General features: G+C 74.5%; 1 protein-coding gene across 3 annotated transcripts; it reads left to right on the top strand.

The window, feature by feature from the left end:
• Positions 1-4453: 4453 nt before the first annotated feature.
• Positions 4454-18135, top strand: THRA (thyroid hormone receptor alpha). 3 transcript variants are annotated; one of them, XM_075522824.1, is made up of 11 exons: positions 4454-4539; positions 10365-10424; positions 11073-11276; positions 12476-12537; positions 13649-13749; positions 13830-13977; positions 14218-14423; positions 14841-14987; positions 15079-15337; positions 16433-16617; positions 16892-18135. In XM_075522824.1, exons 3-11 carry the CDS (start codon positions 11224-11226, stop codon positions 16982-16984), a joined length of 1254 nt encoding a protein of 417 aa, XP_075378939.1. In that variant the 5' UTR covers positions 4454-4539; positions 10365-10424; positions 11073-11223; the 3' UTR covers positions 16985-18135. The 3 variants fall into 3 exon arrangements, with proteins under 3 accessions (XP_075378939.1, XP_075378941.1, XP_075378940.1); XM_075522825.1 differs by lacking the exon at positions 4454-4539 and adding an exon at positions 4764-4786; XM_075522826.1 differs by having other exon boundaries at positions 4455-4539; positions 16433-18135.
• The last annotated feature ends 1038 nt before the right edge of the window (positions 18136-19173 follow it).

The raw sequence follows: 19173 nt of genomic DNA, 5'->3' as shown, positions 1-19173 counted from the left end.
TGCAAAGGCGTGGGTGTGCAAAGGCGTGGGTGTGCAAAGGCGTGGGTGTGCAAACGCATGGGTGTGTAAAGGCATGGATGTGCAAGCACAGTGCGTGCAAAGGTGTGGGTGTGCAAAGGCGTGCGGGTGCAAATGTGTGGGTGTGCAAACGCAGTGCATGCAAAGGCGTGGGGGAGCTGGCATGGGAGTGCGAGCGCAGAGGTGTGCACGTGTGGGTGTGCAAACATGGGTGTGCACACGTGGGAACGTGTGTCTATGCCAACGGGTGTGTGCATGCATGTGTCCGAGTGTGTGCGTAGATGCATAGGTGGACATATGTGCGTGCACACGCGTGAGCACAGGTGTGCGTACAGGCACGTGTGTGTGAGCATGGGAGCGTGCAAACATGGGTGTGCAAACATGGGTGTGCACGTGGGAATGGGTATGCGTGCAGATGTATGCGCGCATGTGCTGGGGTGCGTGCGTGTGTGTAGATGCATGTGCGTGCATACGTGCGTGCACATGTGTGAGCACGGGTGTGCGTACAGGCACACGCGTGTGAGCGCCGAGGTGTGCACACGCGGGTGTGCGAACGTGGGCGTGCACACAGGAACGGGCGCGCGTGCAGGCGGGTGCGTGCGCACACCTCCCTGGGTGTGTGCGTGCGTGTCGACGCGCAGGGGTGCGTGCGCGCTTGCACACGCGTGAGCGCAGGCGTACCTACGGGCGCGCGTGCGCTCGCGGGGGGCGGGGGGGTGCGTGCAGACGCAGGCGCCCACGGGCAGGTGCGCGCAGATACTCGTGCGTGGGCGGAGACGCGCGCACCGGTGTGTGCACACGCGTGTGTGCGTGCACGCGTGCAGGCGGCCGCGGGGCTGGGCCGTGTCCCCCCTGCGCGGGTACCAGCAGCTAAAAATACCCCCGCTGGCTGCCTCCGCCATCGCCACGGCAACGGGAGGATGGGGAGCGGGCTTGGGGGGGGGGGGGGGGGAGCTGCACGCCCCTGGGGGGGTTCGGCCCCCCAGCACCCCAAACCCACGGGCACGGGAGCCCCACGCAGCTCAGGAGCGCGGGGGGAGGCCCCCCGGGGTGCAGGGGTGCCCAGAGGTGCTGCCATGGGGTGGGGACCCCCGGTGCCCGCTGCCCCCCGGCTCTGCTGGGGGGGGGGGGGGGGGGCTCCGAGGCCCCTTAATTCCCCCCGGTGAATCATTCATGGGGCCGGGGCGCTGCAAATCCCCCCGCGCCGGGGCCGGGATTAGGCGGGCGAGCGGCTGCCCAGCCGGCGAGGGGCCCCGGCAGCCGGGGGGGGGCCCGGCCCCTATTCATGAGGAGAGATTTCCTGTGCCGGGGGGTCCCGCTCCCCGCAGCTGGCGGGGGGAAACGGAGACCGCGGGGGCCGGTCCCTGTCCCCAGCCGGGAGGGGACCGGAGGACCCCCCCCTAGACAACACCCCCCCCCATGGCAAAGGACCCCCAAAGCGGGCCCTGGGCCTGGTGGGGGGGTGTGGGGGGGGGGCGTGGGATGCGCTAAGGGGGTCCCAACCCCCCGCCCAGCGCGGGGGCGTCGAGGCCTCGGCCCAGCACCCCGGCCTTGGCAGGGAGCCCCGGCCCAGCTGCCTCCAGCCCCGGGGCCGGGGGGGGGGGGGGCCGGAAGGGGCCGGGGCCGTTCCCAGCACCGGGGGGCGAGCGGAGGGGCTGCCCCTTCCCGCGGGGTAACCGGGACAGCCGGGCCCCCCGGTGCCGGTCCCTGCCAGGGGCACACGGCCGGTCCCCACCCGCCTGCACGGGTGTTTGGTGGGGTGCGAAGGGTTTGGTGATTCCCAGGAGGGGCTCCCGGCGGGGGGGGGGGGGGGGGGAACGGGGGGACGGGACACAGCCTGGGGTGGGGGACACCCCCATGGGGCCACCCGGACCCCTGGCCGGTGGCGGGTGCTGCCCCACGGGGGCCTCCAACGATGGGGACGCAGGCTCCCGGGCCGTGCCCGGCGTCACCCCCTTCCCGGGGGGCCCGGGGGGGCCCAGCTCGGCCATGCCGCCGGGCTCGGGCTATATATAGCGGCTCCGCGCCGCAGAGCAGCAGGATGAATTTTAATGAGCTTGTTCCGGCCGACTGCGTCGCGCCCCGAGAGCAACGCGGCCCCTCCATGTCCCTTGTGTCTGTCCCCCCCCCGTCTCGGGGTCTGCTGCAGGGTGCTGGGGTCCCCACCCTGCTCGGGGGGGGGGGACGGAGGGGCCTGGCGGTGACACCGAGGGCAACTCGCAGGCTCCTCGCGGGGGGACGCGGGGCTGGTGACGGGTGGGAGAAGCGCCCGTCCGTGACACGTCCACACGCCGGGGGGTTTGCGGGCGAACCCCGGCCCTGCCTCAGTTTCCCCCTTGGGATGGAGGGTGCTGTGTGGCCGCGGGTGGGGGGATTTGGGGACACGACGCTGTGCTGAGGTGGCCGAGCCCAGCGGGCCGGGGATGGACCAGCTCAGCCCCGGCCGCGGCCTTATCGCGGGCAGACGGCGTTGCGGGGGGCCGGCCGCAGACACGCCGTGTTTGCCGAGGATAAAGTGTACGGTGCAGGCAGGGATGGGCCGGGGGGGCCGCCACCCTGCCCCTGGCCCTGCCACGCTGGCACCCCGGCTGCCGCCAGCCGTGGGGATGAGGGGGCCCGGGGTGCCGTGGGGACCAGGAGGGCCACGGGGACCATGGGACCAGGGGGTCCAGGGGGGCCACGGGGACCACGGGGCTATGGGGACCAGGGGCAGCACAGGGACGGGGGGACCGGGGGGACCGGGGGGCCATGGGGCCAGGGGCGCGGGGCACCCACCAGCAGCCCAGGCTGTCACTCTGCCCCCAGCCCTGGGGTGGAGGATGGGGTCTGCTGTGGGCACCGCCGTGCCACGGGGACCCCCATCCCCTGGGTACCCCCGTGCCATAGGTACCCCATCCTCTGGGTACCCCCATCCCCTGGGTACCCCCATCCCCTGGGTAGCACTGTCCCCTTAGTGTCCCCATCCCCGTGCCCTGAAAGCCGCTGTCCCCTGAGCGCCCTCCTCCCCGGGTGCTGCCGTGCCCGGGTTATCCCCATCCCCTGGGGACCCCCATCCCCGGGGGACCCCCATCCCCCTCGTCCCCTGGGTGCCTCCGCACTGCCTGTACAGCCCGGGCAGGGGTGGGTGACGGGGCTGGGGGGGCGGCCAGGCCGAGCTCCCCGAGGGTCCCAGGGCCGAGCTGCGGGGGCGGGGGGGGGGGGGGCACACACCCGGCAGTGGCCCTTTAAGCCCGGGCATGATGGGATGTGTAGTCCGGGGGGGGGGGCGGCTGGGCGCAGAGGCTGCTGGGAAGGAGGTGGGGTGGGACGCGCGAGTTGGGGTGCTGCGGGGGGGGGACCCCCAGCGACCCCCCCAGCGACCCCCACCCCCCCCCGCGCCCCCACAGTGCAGGCCGCCACCCACGGCCCGCCCCACGGCGGGGTCCGGCCCCAGCCCCACAGCGGATCCCTGCCCCCCAGCCCCCCCAGCCCCACACCCCCGAGGGCGCAGGGGCAGGGCCCGCCCGCCGTGGGGGCGTCCCGTGGGGCGGCGGGGCCGGGGCCGGATCCTGCCCGGGGCGGTGCGGGGCCGGGCGTGTGCCCCCCGTGCCCGGCGTGTGCCGCCGCACCGGGGCCGGGCTGGGCACCCCGGGGTGCGGAGCTGGCCCCCGCCCCGTGGGCCCCGTCACCCTTGGCACTGTCACTGCATCCCTTTGGGCGCTGTCCCCGGCTCCCCGTGGGCACCATCCCCACCCTGTGATGGGCACCGTCCCCAGCCCCGCTTAGGTACTGTCCCCAAAGCCTGTGGGCAGTGTCCCCAGTCCCCATTGTCACTGTCACCGCATCCCTGTGGGCACCATCTCCACCCCACCACGAGCACCATCCCCGGGGCCTTGTGGTCCCCAGCTCCCCCTGGGTGCTGTCCCCAACCCCTGTGGGCACCTTCCCCAGCTCCCCTGGGTGCTGTCCCCCACTCCTGTGGGCACCCCATTGTCACTGTCACAGCATCCCCGTGGGCACCATCTCCACGCTGCCACGGGCATCGTCCCTGGGCCTCTGTGGGCACCGTCCCCAGCCCCCCCCTTGGCCACAGACCCCAACCCTGTGGGCACCATCCCCTGTCCCCGTTGTCACTGTCACGGCATCCCCGTGGGCACCGTCCCGGGCTCCCCGCACGCGCCATCTCCACCCGGCCACGAGCACCGTCCCCAGCCCCGTGGCCCCCGTCCCCCCTCGCCCCCCCCTCCCCCGTCCCGTGGGGCCCCCTCCCGGGGCCACCCTCCCTTCCCCGTCTCCGCCGCTCCCCCGTGGGTCCCCACGCGGGGTCCGTGGGGCGGGCGCGGCGGGTGCAGGGAGCGGCTGCGGCCGGCGGAGGGGGCTGCGGCCGCGGCGGAGCGGGCGGGCGGGCGGCGCGGCGGGGCCGGGGGAGGAGCCAGGCGCCGTCGGCCGCCGCCGCCGCTGCGCCCCGCTCCGCTCCGCGCCCCGCTCCGCTCCGCGCCCGCCGCCCGCCCCGCGCCCGCCGCTGCCGCCGCCGCCGCCCAGGTACGGCCCGAGCGGGCCCCGCCGCCGCCCCCCGCCCGGCCCCGCCGCAGCCCGGTTGTTTACCGCCGGCCGCGGCCCCCCCCGAGCGCCCCCGGCTGAGCCCGGGCGCAGTTCGGTGCGTGCAATGGGGGGGGGGGGGTCGGGGCGGGGGGCCGGGAGCCGCGGGGAGCGGCGGGGAGCGGGGAGCGGCGGGGAGCGGGGAGCGAGGGGGCCCCGGCCCGAGCGCGCACCGGGAGGAAAAACACGGGTAAATATTCTTCTTGAAAAAATCCGGGCGTTTGCGCGGGGGGGGACGGAGGACGGACCCGGGGGGGCCGCGTCCCCCCGTGGGGCCGGGGGGGGGGGGGGCCGCGCCCCCCTCCCCCGCTGCTGCAGCGCGGGGCACGGCCGCTGCCCACCGCCCGCCACGCCACGCCACGGCCGGGGGGGGGGGGGCCGTGCACGGCGGGCAGCTCCCCCGCCCGCCTGCAGCGCCGTGGCCCCCCGGCCCCGCGTCGGCTGCGTGGCCGTGGCGTGGCGTGGCGTGGCGGGGGCCCGTGGGCCCGGGCCGTGGCGGCGGCGTGGCTCTGCGGTGACGGGTGCGGGGCCGAGCCGCGGCGGGGCCGTGCCGTGGGCAGGTCGCGGGGCCGTGCCGTGGGCAGGCCGTGGTCGTGTCGCGGGGGGAGGGAGGGGGGGGGGCCGTGGCCCGGCCGGGCCGTGACGGCGCCGTAGGGAGGCCGTGGCCGCGCCGTGGGGGGACCGTGGGGGGCCGTGGCCGTGCCCCGTGGCCGTCCCCGCCCGCTCCCGCTCCTGGCAGCGGCGGCAGGAATGCCTGCGATTTTTTTTAAATTTTTTTAATTATTTTTTTCTGCGCCGGGAGTGGAGCGCGGGGGGGGGCGGGGGGGGGGGCGGTTCGGCCGCTCCCGGCTGGGGCGGGGGCAGCGGGGGGCGTCCCCGGCGCGGGGGGGGGGGTGGGGGGGGGCTCCGGCTCCGCACCCCCGGGCTGCCCCCGCCGAGCGGGGCGCGGGGCGTGGCGGGGGCTCCCCTCCCCACGCCGCTCCGCGGTCCCGCGGGGGCGGAGGGGGTGGGGGGCGCGGACTGCCGCGTCCCCCCCCGGCCCCCCCCCGCCCCAACCCCTCTGGGGGCCGGATCCTGCCCCGGGTGCGGCGGTCGCGGTGCCGCCGGCGGGGCGCGGGCTGTGGTCCCGGCCGGCCTCCGGTGCGTCCCCCCGTGCGAACCGGGGAAACTGAGGCAGGGCAGCCGGGCGCCGCGGCCAAGGTCACCCCGGGACCGGCCGGCCTTGCCCGGGCCTCCGGCTCGACCTCCCCGCTGGCCCGGCCGAGCCGGCGGCCCCGCGCCGACCTTCAGCCGCGGCGGCCGCCGTGACCCCCGCGCCGCGGGGCCGACACCGCCGGCACCGGCCGCGGGGGGGGCCGGGGCTGCGCCTCACCCCGCCTGACCCCCGCCGGCACCGGGGACCCCCGGGGCTCGGGCGGGGAGGGGGGGCCGGGGCCGCCGTGGGGCGCGGGCAGGCCCCGGTGGAACCGGTTTGGGGGGGCTCCCCCGCCCGGGGGGTCTTGGCGCATCCCCCTCCCCACCCCCGGCGCTGTCGTGCGGCTGCGTGTGCCCCCCCCCCCCCCCCGCAGCTGCTCGCACACGCCGGTGCAGCCCCGCACCCCCCGGGCCGGCAGCCGCAGGGGTCCCCGGGCGGGGGTCCCCGCCTGACACCCCATACCCGGCCGCGGCCGTGACCTTCGCGGGGCCGCGGCGTGGCAGCCCCGCGGGCGGGGGTCCGGGGTGGGGGTGGGGGGAGGCTCGGAGGGGGGGGAGCCCGGTCTGGGCGCTAAGCGCCGTCCACCCCCGGGGCCCCGCTCCCCGCGGGGGCTGCGCCCGCACCCCCCGTCCCCGTCCCCTCCCGGGGGGCGGCGGCTCCAGGAAGCGGGGCCCCCCCCCCGTCGCTCCCCGCCCCGCCGCGCACTTTCCCGGGGCAGCGAGCGCGGCTGCCGGCAAAGCCTGGAGCAAGCAGCCGCCGGGCCGGGCCGGGCCGTCCCGGGGGTCCCAGCCCGCGGGCCCCCCCCGGCCCCGCCGGACCCCGCGCAGCCGCCGGTGCGCGGTGGAGCGCGGGGGCGGGGCCGGACGCCTGGGTCCCCTTCCAGGCGGCGGGGGTGGGGGGGAGCAGGAGGAGGAGGAGGAGGAGGAGGGGGGGATGCGGTGAAGGCGAAGGCGGGCGCGGGCAGGACGCCCGGGGCCCCGCTCAGGCTGGATGCGGCCGGGGGACGCAGTGGGGCCGGGACCCCCCCGGGGCGGTGTCGCACGGAGGTGGCCCCGGCACTGCGGACCCTCGGCCTTCCCCGGCCGGGCAGGGGTCGGGTGGCCTTGGGGACACTTCGGGGACCGTCCCCTGCGTCCCCTTCCCGGGCTGGGGTGGGCTCCCCCCGGACGGGCTCGGTGCCAGTTCCCGCGTCCCACTGGCGGTGCCGACCCCGAGGTGGCGGCTCCGTCCCCCCTGCGAGTGGGTGCCCCCGGGGAGGGAACCCAGGAGCCCCCCCTCATCCCGGTGCACGTGAACCGGAGCCCCCGATTTAGAAACGTCCCCATCCCCGTGCCAAGCTCCAGGCGCTGAGAATAGCTCCCCAGCGTCCTGGCACAGAGTCCCCAGGGACGGGGGCACCCCGCGGGGCTCGGGACCCGCAGCCGCCCCGGCGAGCTGAGACCGTGAGCACTCAGCACATGCCAGGTGCCCGGGGGGTCCCCGTCGGGTGTCCTTTGTGGTCAGGAGGAGCGGGGGCACGGGGATCCGGCCACGTCCTGCTGCACTGGCACGAGGGGCACGGTGCTGGGGGAAGCGGCACCGTGGCTCTTCCTCTGCCGAGCAGCTGCCTGCCGGCCGCCCTGGTGGGATGGGGAAACCGAGGCACGGCCAGAAGTAGCCAAGCAGGGCGGAGGGAGCGGATCCGGGGCTGCTGCCTCGTCCCAGCCGCACGCTTGGCCGCCGCAGGACGGAGCGGCCAGCGTGGCCTCGGTTAGACTTAACGGCACCAGGAGTCCCTTGGGGTTCGCGGCGGCTGCGGGGCCGGGTGGCGGTCGGGGTCGCAGCACGGGTCCCCGCAGCGGTGATCCAGGACCCGTCAGAGGTGTGAGGCCGCGGCAGCCCGTGGGTGCCCGGTCAGTGCCGGGGCAGGTCACCGTCCCTGCGGCCGCCCGCCCTTGCTCGGGTGGTGGCTTCCCTGAGCTGCCGAGCTCCGGGGTGGACGAGGCCCCGGTGCCTGCCTGCCCCGGCCGCAGCAGACCCAGGCTCGGCCGGCCAGTGCCGCGGCACGGCCCGGACCCCGCGTGCGCGGGGAGGGGGCACCACGCGGGTCCCCCGTGGCACGGGGTGGGCTGCCCTGATGTCAGGCCCATGGCATCCCCTGCGCTCGGGCTGCCCAGCTGCTGCACATGCCTGGGATTCCTGCAGCCTCCCGGCACACCAGCCCCACCGCACGCTGCCACGCGTGCCCCACGGCACCGGGCACACCACCGCACCAGGCTGTGCACAGCACTGGGCGTAGAATGACATGCACCGGCAGAGGCGTGGGGTGAGCACAAGGCACCGGGCAAGGACACACATGTGGCACCGGGCGCAGCCGCACGTGTGGGCATCGGCGTGTGCCGGGTGCTGCCAGCCGTGCCACGGCAGGTGCCCCCGTGCCTGGCCGTGCTCCCACGGCACGGTCCTGCCAGCCGGCGCAGCCGGGGTTTCTCCGGCTGGGGCAGAGCAGTGCTGCTGCCGTGCTGCCTGCCGTGCTGCTGCCCGCGGCTGCCTGCACAACCGGGCATCGCGTGCCGGTGTCCGGCGGGTGTGGGACTGGCGGGTCTGCTCACGGCGCCCTGCCCCCAGTCTGCGCTAATCAGGCTAATTGGCACCCTGGCTAAAGCGCTTAGGCCCTCACCTCCCTGACCCAGATGGCAGCTGGGCGGGGGGAGGGGGTGCCCGGGACCCCCGGAGCCCATCTGTCCCGGGGGCAGGGACGCTGATGGGCGGCCCCGAGGGGCATCCCCGGTACCCGAGTCTGGCTGCACCGCGACGGCCGGTGCCTTCGCGGAGGGGTGTCGCCCAGGCTGCGGTCCCCATCCCGGGGGGGGTCCCTGGGGGCGGTGTCCCAGGTGTCCCTGGGGTGCTGGGTGCCCCCCGCGGGGCGACGTGGCTCCCGCCACCGGCCCAGCCCTGGACTTTGCCCCCAGGTTGTTTTCCATCACCTGCAACCACCCGACTCAGCAGAAATGCTCCCTTGGGCGTGGGGCTGGGCTGGGAGAGGCGCAAGGTGGGGGCCCCCGCCGACTGCCACCCCACTCCCACCCAGCCCCGCACCTGGTCCCGCAGGGTGAGGACGCGTGGGTTGGGGTGCCAACCGGCGCGGGGGGGGCTGAGACCCGACTGCGCTCATCACACGTGTCCCGCAGGAGGAGGAGGAGGAGGAGAGCCGCCTCCCTTGTCTGTCTGTCTGTCTGGGCCGCCCCAGCGCGCCCAGGATTCCTCGAGCGACAGTTCCTGGAGCGGCACCGCAGGCTCGGCCGGGTGCTGGGTGCCGGCGGTCCCGGGGGTGTCAGCGGGGGCTGACGGGGACGCTCACTGGTGCGGGCGAGCCCCGACTTAGTGACGCTGAGCCCTGGCTTTAGCCCTAAGCCCCTCTAATTTGACACCGCTCGCCAGCCAGGCCGCCCCGGCGGGGAAACTGAGGCAGCGGTGGCCAAGCCCACCCCACGCTTCAGCGTGCCTCCTGCCCGGGCCTGTGCCGGCTTCACCGTGGCAGCGACGTGCCCTGGCCCCACATATGCACCGAGCGGGTCGGGGCTCTGCTGGTGCGCGGGGTCCCGGGGGAAGGGGGGCGGGGGGCCGGTGCCCGGCGGGGCCGCGCAGCCCTGGCACCCCGCCAGTGCCTATACTTGGAAGTCTCCGCGCGCCGTTCCCATATGGAACAAACATTTGCTGCAGCCCCCGGCCGCACCGCCCCGGCTCTATAGGTACCGCTGGCGGCCGGCCCCAAAGCCTGGCCTGGAGCTGTGGTGAGGAGCCCCGGCCCCTCCTCGAACCCCCCGAGGTGGGGAGGGGACCCAGGGGCGGTGGGGTGCCCTGTGGGGTGCCTCGGTTTCCCTGCAGAGGCAGCGGCGGGCGATGATCCCCCCCAGGGCACGTGCTTGGGGGTGGCTGGGACCCCTTTTGAACCCCCCCCCCCCCTGTGAGTCTCACGCGCGTGCTCGCCCCACGGAGGCGTGGGGTGCCAGCGCGCGCACCCCTGGGTGCGGCATCCCTCGCCCCCATCCCCGTGCTGCCCGGGCATCCCCGGCTGGAGGGGGGCCAGGGGGCCGGGGTGCCCCGTGGCGTAGGGGTGCCGGGGGGGGGACGGACGGGGCGCAGCCGAGCCCCGGCCGCTGCGTTTTAAATCCGCCGGAGGAATTTCTGCCGCGGCCAAGACAAACGTGACCTACTTTCTGCCTGTCCCCGCACGGAGCGGAGGAGCCCGAGGGCCAGGCACGGTGCCCGGCGCAGCCCCACGCCCCCCCCCGGCGCGGGCTGGGGGCCCCCGCACCCCCACGCACCCCCGTGCCGGGGCGGGTCACCAGGGGTTCACGGGGGGGTGCTTGCAAGTGGGGCCCCCCCATCCCGCTGGGGTGCTGCAGGCGGGTAGGGTGGGTGCTGGGCACCCGTGGGGACGTGGAGCTTGAGGGGGGAGCGAGTGGGGGGGGTCCACTGGGGTCGTGCCTTTGTTTCCCCACCGCGGGGGTTTGCGGGGGGGGGCGGGGGCAGTGGGTGCCCCCCGGTGCTGCTCGCGCCCCGGCCCCACCGCGCCGTGTCTTTGCCGCAGGAGAGCTCGCGGAGGAGGGATCGCCCGGCTCCCCCTGGCCCCCCCGGTGCCCCCCACCCCGTAAGTCTGCCCTGTCCACCCGGCACGGGGGGCCACGTGTGGGGCGAATGCATCGGGGCTCAGCCTGGCCCCTGGGCGCGGCATCCATGGGGGCTCCCCTGGGCGGGGGGGGGGGGGTCTGCTCTCTGCACCCCCACCCCCCTGGGCTCCCCCACCGCTTGAGGGGGGCCCCCCCAGCCCTGCCCCACAGCTGGGTGCAGCACCCGCTGCCACTGCTGCGCACATTTGCACTTCCCCGCACGCTCTCGCACAGCCCTGCGCACCCGTGCACGCTCTCGCACGCCCCACATGCTCTCGCACAGCCTTGCACACCCGTGCGCTCTCCCGCGTGCCCCGCGTGCTGTTGCACGCACCCTGCAAGCCCTCGCTCACTCCACGTGTTCTTGCACGTCCCTCGTGCTCTCGCCCAGCCTTGCGCGCTCCGCACGCCATTGCACGCTCCACACGGCCTTGCACCCCCCTGTGCGCTCTCACCCAGCCCCGCTCGCTCCTGCACGCTCTCGCACGCTCCTGCACGTTCTTGCACCCCCCGCACGCTCTCGCCCAGCCCTGCACCCCAGCGTGAACTCCCGGGGGGGCCGCCCGGGGCTGCGGCCCTCGCCCCCCGCTCGCCGGGGGTCCGGGCTCAGCCATGGTTTGTCTCAGCAGGGTCCGGCCCGGGATGCTGCGTGGAGCTGAGCACTGAGGCGGGCGCCATGGGGCGCGCGTCGTAGCCCCCCGCCGTGGCCCCCCCGCGCGTGGCACCGGTGGCGGAGCCCACTCGGTCGGTGCTGAGCGCTCCTTGATGGAATTGCGGTGAATGGAACAGAAGCCCAGCACCCTGGACCCGCTGTCGGAGCCAGAGGACACCCGGTGAGCCCCCGCCCCAGCCTGGCACGGCGGCTGCAGCCCCCTCTGCCCCTGGTGTCCCCGCGCCCCGGGCGTGCTAATGCCCTGCGTGTCCCCATGCGTCCCCGCGCCCCGCGTGGCCCCGCGTATCCCTGCGTGGCCGTGTGCATGTCCGTGCCCTGTGCGGCCCCGTGCCCTGTGCATCCTCATGCCTTTTGTGTCCCCAAGTGTCCCCGTGCCCAGCGCGTCCCATGCGTCCTCATGCCCGGCGTGTCCCCGTCCATCCCGGCGTGGTCGCGTACGTGTCCGCGCCCCGTGCGTCCCTGTGCATCCTCATGCCCGGCGTGTCCCCACGTGTCCCCACGCCCCGGGTGTCCCCCCCGTTCCCCGCACGTCCCCACGCGTGCCCGCGCGTCCCCCACTCGTGCCCGTGCCCCCGCGGGGGCCTCTCCCAGCCGCCCCCTTCCCCGGCCGGGGCCCCTCGGGCCACCCTGTCCCGGGGCTATTTCGGGAGGGCCGCCCGCTCTCACGTGCCCCGGGGGGAGCCAGGCCCGGGGTCACCTTGGGCTGGAGCCCGGGACCCCCCCCCGCGCCGCGCCCGGGCGGGGGCTGCGGGGGCGCCCCGGGTGCAGGTGCCCATCCCCGTGGCCTCGGGCCCCCCCGGCCCGGCCGTGCCAGGCGCCTCCGCCAATGGGCTGGTGCCGTGCGGGCGAGGCGCGGACCCCCGCCGCCAGCCATTGGCTGAGCCCCTCTGATGTCACTTCCCCGCTGAGCCAAAAGGACATTTTGTCTTTGACTGTAAATGAGCCCCTCCCCCACTCTCCCCTCCCCCAGCCCTTCCTCGCCCCTCCCCCACCCTCCACCCCTTCCCTTCCCCTCCCCCACCCGCCACCCTTTCCCTTCCCCTCCCCCCCTTCCCTTCCCCTCCCCCCCCTCTCCCCCCCCCTCCCCCCCCTTCCCCCATCCCCAGCTCAGCCTCCCCCCCCCCCGCCCCGCGCGATGCCGTGTCCGGGGGTCCCCGGGGCCCCCACCTCACCCCGCACCCACGGGTCCGTGCCCTGGCACCCCAATGCCGGACCCCACGCGTGGCATCACCCCTACCCGGTCCCGCGGGGCACCCGGGCGAGGGGTCCGCACCTCCCAGCTGCAGACGGGGGGGGCTGCAGGGGGGGGCCGGGGCGTGGGGGGCCGGGGGCACCCTCCCAGCCTGGACCCTCCCGCAGGTGGCTGGATGGCAAGCGCAAAAGAAAGAGCAGCCAATGTTTGGTGAAGAGCAGCATGTCAGGTACGGGGGCCCCCCGGGCACCCCACGTCCCTGCCGGGCACCCCAGGGCCCCCCGGGCACCCCGCATCCTCACTGGGTTCCGGCAGGCACCGCATCTCCTGCCTGCATCCCGTGGGCTCCCCACGTCCATGCTGAGCATTCTGGGGTCCCCCGGGAACCCCATGTCTCTTCTGGGTCCCCCAGGGTCCCTGGTGGGCACCTCAGGGTCCCCCGGGAACCCCGTGTCCTTGCCAGCCACCCCAGGGTCCCACGGGCACCCCACTCTCCTGCCCCCCCCCCCCCCCCCCCCCGGCACCCCACATCCCTGCTGGGTCCCACAGGGTCCCTGGCACCCCACGTCCCCGCGGGGTGCTCGTCCCCCTCCACGCACGCCCCGTGACCGTGGGTCGGGCTGGGGCAGCGCTATCGGGGCCGGCAGCACCCTGGGGTGGGAGATAAGGGGGGCCCGGCCGGGCGCTGCCCCCCAGCCCTGCCCCATTCCCCAGCGGGGAGCGGCCGGCGCCGGCGGGATCCCGCCGGGCGGGAGGAGGGGCCGGTGCCGGGACCCGGGCGACGGCTCCCAGCCCGTCCCTCCCCGCGCTGGGGGGGCAGGACCCGGGCCCCCCCCCACATCCAGCACCCGCAGGGCGCCAGGGTGGGCTCTGGGGGCCCGCACGCCTGGGTTTGCTCCATCCCGGGGGGGGGGTGTGGGGGTGTGCGGGGATCCCGGGGTGCTGGGACCCCCCTTATGCATCGTGGGTGCTCCGTGCCTCAGTTTCCCTGCGAGGCCGGTGATGGGGGAGCGTGGGGGGCTGGTCCCCGGGCTGCCAGGCTGGGGGACCCCGGACAATAGCGGGGACAGTGGGCCATTGTGTGCCGGGGGGGGACAGGGACGCCCCCCCGCAGCCGGCTGGGGAGCGGGATAATGGGAGCTTTATTGCTGCGGGGGGCTCGGGCAGCCCCCCCCCCCCAGCCCCCCAGCCTTTAACCCTTCCCGTGCCGGGGCTGCCCGCAGCGGGGCGGGGGGCAGCGGCAGGGCTGGGGGCAGATGCTGCCGCAGGGGGAAACCGAGGCACGGGGCGGCGGCGGCGGCGGGGCGCGGCGGGGGTCCCTGACGGGCGGGGCCCCGCAGGGTACATCCCTAGTTACCTGGACAAAGATGAACAGTGCGTGGTGTGCGGGGACAAAGCCACCGGCTACCACTACCGCTGCATCACCTGCGAGGGCTGCAAGGTGAGAGGGCAGGGTGCGGGCAGGGGGCGGGCAGGGGGCCTCACCGGGGCTCACCGTGTCCCCCCCCATCCCGTCCCCAGGGCTTTTTCCGTCGGACCATCCAGAAGAACCTGCACCCCACCTACTCCTGCAAGTACGATGGCTGCTGCGTCATCGACAAGATCACCCGCAACCAGTGCCAGCTCTGCCGCTTCAAGAAGTGCATCTCCGTGGGCATGGCCATGGACCGTGAGTGTGGGGGGCGCGGGGGGGTGCCCGCTGCTGCCGTAGGGACGGCTCGGGGTCCCGGCACGGCTGGCGGTGCCGTGGGACAGGGCGGGGTGCCTGGTGCAGCTGCAGGACCGGGCCGGGGTGTCGGGCGTGGGGTGCCGTGCCGCGGGAGTGGGTCGGGATGCCCAGCACGGCACGGTGGGGGGGGGCGGGGGGGGGAGGCCGGGAGGGTGCCGGCTGACGGGGGGCTCCCGGCAGTGGTGCTGGATGACTCGAAGCGGGTAGCGAAGCGGAAGCTGATCGAGGAGAACCGGGAGCGGCGGCGGAAGGAGGAGATGATCAAGTCGCTGCAGCATCGCCCCAACCCCAGCGCGGAGGAGTGGGAGCTGATCCACGTGGTGACGGAGGCCCACCGCAGCACCAACGCCCAGGGCAGCCACTGGAAGCAGAAGCGGAAATTCCTGGTGAGGGCACGGGGCGGGGGGAGACCACCACCACCACGGACCCCCGGCCCGGCCGGTGGCGGCTGAGCACCCGCACGCTCGGTGCACGCATGGCAGGCGGCGCTCGTGGTGGTGCCCCTGCACCGGGGGGGCGGGGGGGGGGGGGCGGTCGGAGCCGGGGGTTTGGGACGTCACCCGGGTGTCCTTGAGCTTGTCACCCCCAGGAGGGTTAAGGGGTGAGCGGTGACCGAAGGGGACAGCTGTGCCCTGGCGGGGTGGCCCTGGCCCCGTCCCGCGGTGGCGCTGGCACACAGCTCCCTCTCCTGGCTGCTGCCCCGCGCCCAGCTCTGCCTCAGTTTCCCCCCGCCACAATGGGGTCCCGAGGAGGGGGACGCAGAGTCACACCGCAGCCCCCAGCCCTGCTGTCTGTCCCTGCAGCCCGAGGACATTGGCCAGTCGCCCATGGCCTCCATGCCCGACGGGGACAAAGTCGACCTGGAGGCGTTCAGCGAGTTTACAAAAATCATCACCCCGGCCATCACCCGCGTGGTCGACTTTGCCAAAAAACTGCCCATGTTTTCGGAGGTAAGGGGGGGACCGGGAGGGTGGGCGGTGGTGGGGCCGGGGCCGCAGCAACTCCCCCCCCCGCCCCCCGCTGACGCCATCTCCCCGCCAGCTGCCTTGCGAAGACCAGATCATCCTGCTGAAGGGCTGCTGCATGGAGATCATGTCGCTGCGGGCGGCTGTGCGCTACGACCCCGAGAGCGAGACGCTGACGCTCAGCGGGGAGATGGCCGTCAAGCGGGAGCAGCTCAAGAACGGCGGCCTCGGCGTCGTCTCCGACGCCATCTTCGACCTGGGCAAGTCCCTCTCTGCCTTCAACCTGGATGACACCGAGGTGGCCCTGCTCCAGGCTGTGCTGCTCATGTCCTCAGGTAGCGGCGTCGGCGTCCGCCCCCGGGGCTGCTGGGGGGGGAATAGGGTGGGCACCCCAGTGTCCTGGGAGCCATAGGGTGCATGGGGTGGGCACCCCGATGCCCAGAGTCCTCAGCATCCTGGGAGTGCGTTGGGTGGGCACCCCGATGCCCGGAGCCCCCAGTATCGTAGGGGTGCAGGAGGTGGGCACTGAAATGCCAGAGCCCCCCGCCTCCTGTGGGCATGTTGGGTGGGCACCCCGATGCCCGGAGCCCCCAGTATCGTAGGGGTACGTTGGGTGGGCACCCCGATGCCCAGGGCCCCCAGTATCGTCAGGGGTACGTTGGGTGGGCACCCCGATGCCCAGAGCCCCCAGCGTCTTGGGGGTGCATTGGGTGGGCACCCTGGGGAAACTGTACCCCACTGGCTTTGGGGGGGATATGGGGGGGGTACCCCAGTGCCCTGGGGTTGGGCACCTTGATGCTGTGAGCCCTCGGAGGTGGGCACGGCTGGGAGCTCCCGGGGTGGGCACTGTGCCCCTCCGCTGCCCGAGGAGCTGGGGGGGCATGGGGTGGGCACCCAAATGGCCCTGGGGAGCTGTGCCAGGCTGTGCTGGGGGAATGTGGGGTGAGCACCCTAATTCCCAGTGCCCTGGGGAGCCGTGCCGGGCTGCATGGGGGGGGTTACGGGGTGAGTAACCTAATGCCCAGAGCCCCGGGGAGCTGTGTCAGGGTGCAAGGGGTGCAGGGGGTGGGCACCCCAATCCCCAGTGCCCCAGGAGGATGGGGTGGGCACCCCAATCCCCAGTACCGCAGCGGCCTGGGGGTGCAAGGGGTGGGCACCCCAAACCCCAGTGCCCCAGGAGGATGGGGTGGGCACCCCAATCCCCAGTACCGCAGCGGCCTGGGGGTGCAAGGGGTGGGCACCCCAATCCCCCGTGCCCAGGAGCACGAGGCGCATGGGGTGAGCACCTCAACGTCCGGGGCAGCCGTGCCAGGCTGAAGGGGGTCTACAGGGTGGGCACCCCAGCACCCAAGGTAGGGGGGGTGTGGGGTGGGGGGGGGGGGCATGCAGCCTTGCGGGAGGGCGAACCCCCAGATTCTCTGTGCCCGCAGACCGGACGGGGCTGATCTGCGTGGAGAAGATCGAGAAGTGCCAGGAGACGTACCTGCTGGCCTTCGAGCACTACATCAACTACCGCAAACACAACATTCCCCACTTCTGGCCCAAGCTGCTGATGAAGGTGACGGATCTGCGGATGATCGGCGCCTGCCACGCCAGCCGCTTCCTGCACATGAAGGTGGAGTGTCCCACCGAGCTCTTCCCCCCCCTCTTCCTCGAGGTCTTCGAGGACCAGGAGGTGTAGGGCGGCCACCCCCTCGTGCCCCCCCCCTCCTCGCTCTGCCCCCCCACCCCCCAAATTTTTCTTACCCCTGCCCCCCCACCCCACCCCCCACCCCCCCAGGGGCGAGGGTGGGGGGATGCTGCGCCCAGGGTGGGGGTCCCGCTGTGCCCCCCGTGGCCGCGCCGCCCCCCGCGCCCCAGGACTTGACGAATTTTGTTTGTTTGCACAGGGAAGGGCCCCGACGGTCGAGCGTTTCCTTTATTGTCCTTCTCTTCTTAGATTATTATTTTTTAAGCATTTATTTCCCTCCCTGAGAGGCTAAAATATTAAACTAACTGCACTTTGGAAGGAGAGAGGAGGAGGAGGAGGAGGAGGAGGAGGAGGAGGAAGAGCAGAGGAGAGGAGAGGAGAGGAGGGGGCTCTGGGCTGCACAGGGAGAGGCTGCCCCGGCCGGGGGGGCCACGGCCACACGCACTTTTGGCCAGGCAGCGGCGCGGGGGCCGGGGGGGGCCAGGACCCCCCCCCCCGTAGCGGGGCGGGGGGCACGGGGGGCACGGCGGCAGCGAGGGGGACCCCAGCCCACGGGGGCGCGGGGCTGGTGGACCCCCCCCCCCAGCCCACTGGCCTCTGGGTCTGCCCCGGCTGGGGTGGCCCCCCACCCCGCACCCCTTCCCCCCCCCCCCCCCAATTTGGGGCCAGATTCGGGGCTTTGGTTTTCTCTGTCTTTTTTGGGCTGAGAGGAGATGATTTTGTGCCAAGCGCCGGCGGACGGTGGGCGCTGCGGGACGCTGGAGGGGGGGGGTCGTGAGGACCCGCTGCGGCCGCCCCCCCCCCCACACCCCCACCTTTTCCGTTGTCCTTTTTTTGTTGTTTTTTCCCCTCGTTCTCGTGGGTTTATCTGTCGTGTCCGTCAGGAGTTGCAATGGCCCCGGAGGTGCCGGCGGGGCGGGGGGGGCAGCGGGTGCCCCCCTGGGACCCCACACAGCCCCCACTGCACTACTGCCCCGGCCCCCCGGCAGCAGCACTTCGGGGGGCTGCACCCCCCGACCACCCCCCTGCTCCCGGGAGGGGCCGGGCTGTGGCGGGGGCCAGGGGGGGTCCGGGGGGGCTGGGGGGCCCGGCTCGGCGGGGGGCAGGGCTGCGGTGGGGGCACCCGGGAATGGTTTTATCACCTTTTTCTCCCCCCCCCCCCCAGTTTAGGTTTGTGAATTTTTTCTTACCTCAGGCGGAGGCCGAGGGGGGGGCGCGGGCCGGGGGGCGGCCGGCGAGGCAGGCAGCCTGCCGGGGCCCACCTAAGCTAATATATATATATATATATAAATATATATAAAATATATAATTTTTGTAATTAAAAAAAAAAAAATCTTTTTACGGGTCGTTTAAAAGCAGAAATCCCAACACGAGACACTTCCCCCCCACCCCAGGCACAGGGGGACAGGCCGGGCCCCCCACCACACCCTGGCCCCCCCCCCCCAGGGGGGTCGTGTCTGGGGGCCCTGCCGGCCCCCCTGCAGCCGGGTCGGGGGGTGCAGCGGGGCCGTGGCGTGGCAGGGCCGTGGCACCCGGGGGTGCCCTCGCAGCCGGGGGCGTCGCGGTGCCCTCGGCCCCTCGCAGCAGGGCCAGCTTTGCACTTGGTGCAAAATGTCTTAAAGTCTCCCCCCGGCTGCCCGGCTCAGGGGGGTCCCGGCACGGCCCCCAGCAGGCACGGCCGTGCCGGCACCGGCTGCGGGTTGTGCAATAGGAGCCGGTGCCGGGAAACACTAAAGCCAGCACTGGGGGGCCCCCGCTGCCCGCGGTCGCGCTCAGCCCTGCCCCGTGCCCGCCGTCCAGCGCCGGCCTTAACGCGTGCCTTCGGGCTGCGGCCCCCGCGGCACGGTGCCCGGGCCGTGCCCACGCCGTGCGATGCCGGTGCGATGGCCGTGCCGTTCAACGCTGGTGCGACGGGCCACGCGTGCTAGAGCGATGCCCGTGGGATGGCCACGCTGCGCCGAGCGATGCCGGCGCAGCGGCCGTGCGTGCCGGTGCAATGCCCGCGCGGCGGCCGCGCGTGCCGGTGCAATGCCGGTGCAGCAGTCGTGCCGTGCCGGTGCCGTGGCCAAGCCACGGTGGTGCAGTGCCCGTGCAGTGGCCAAGCCGTGCCGGTGCAGCGGCCACGCACGCTGGTTCAATGCTGGTGCAACGCCGGTGCCGTGGCCGCGCGACGGCCATGCCGCCGTGCCCGTGTGTTCCCGTGCGCGGTCCACGCGACGCTGTGCGCTGCCCGCGCGCTGCCCGCGCTCGCTGCCTGCCCGTCCGTCCGTCCGGCGGCGCGGCAGGGCAGACTGTCGCGGGACGTGTCTTAAGCAGCAAACGTGACCCCCCCGCAGCCGGGTGTGGGGCCCCCCCGGGCAGCAGCCCGGTGCCCTGGGGCGGCTCGTCCTGGGGGGCACGGCCCGGCCCCCTGCCCCGCTGGCCAGCACGCCCTCGCCCTCGCACTCCCCCCGCGCCCCCCGGGCCGCTCCCTCTCGTCTC

This window comes from Mycteria americana, chromosome 22, assembly GCF_035582795.1.
Source record: "Mycteria americana isolate JAX WOST 10 ecotype Jacksonville Zoo and Gardens chromosome 22, USCA_MyAme_1.0, whole genome shotgun sequence".
Classification (NCBI taxonomy): domain Eukaryota; kingdom Metazoa; phylum Chordata; class Aves; order Ciconiiformes; family Ciconiidae; genus Mycteria; species Mycteria americana.
The sequence above is the reverse complement of the archived record's forward strand: the minus strand, read 5'-3'. Positions and strand labels throughout refer to the sequence as shown.

What these genes read in the sequence shown, in the direction of transcription:
- THRA (XM_075522824.1), top strand. Translation starts at nt 11,224, where the DNA reads ATGGAACAGAAGCCCAGCACCCTGGACCCGCTGTCGGAGCCAGAGGAC. An exon ending in AGCAGAAGCGGAAATTCCTG is followed by an intron (nt 14,424 to 14,840) that starts GTGAGGGCACGG and finishes CTGTCCCTGCAG; the next exon opens with CCCGAGGACATTGGCCAGTC. An exon ending in TGTGCTGCTCATGTCCTCAG is followed by an intron (nt 15,338 to 16,432) that starts GTAGCGGCGTCG and finishes CTGTGCCCGCAG; the next exon opens with ACCGGACGGGGCTGATCTGC.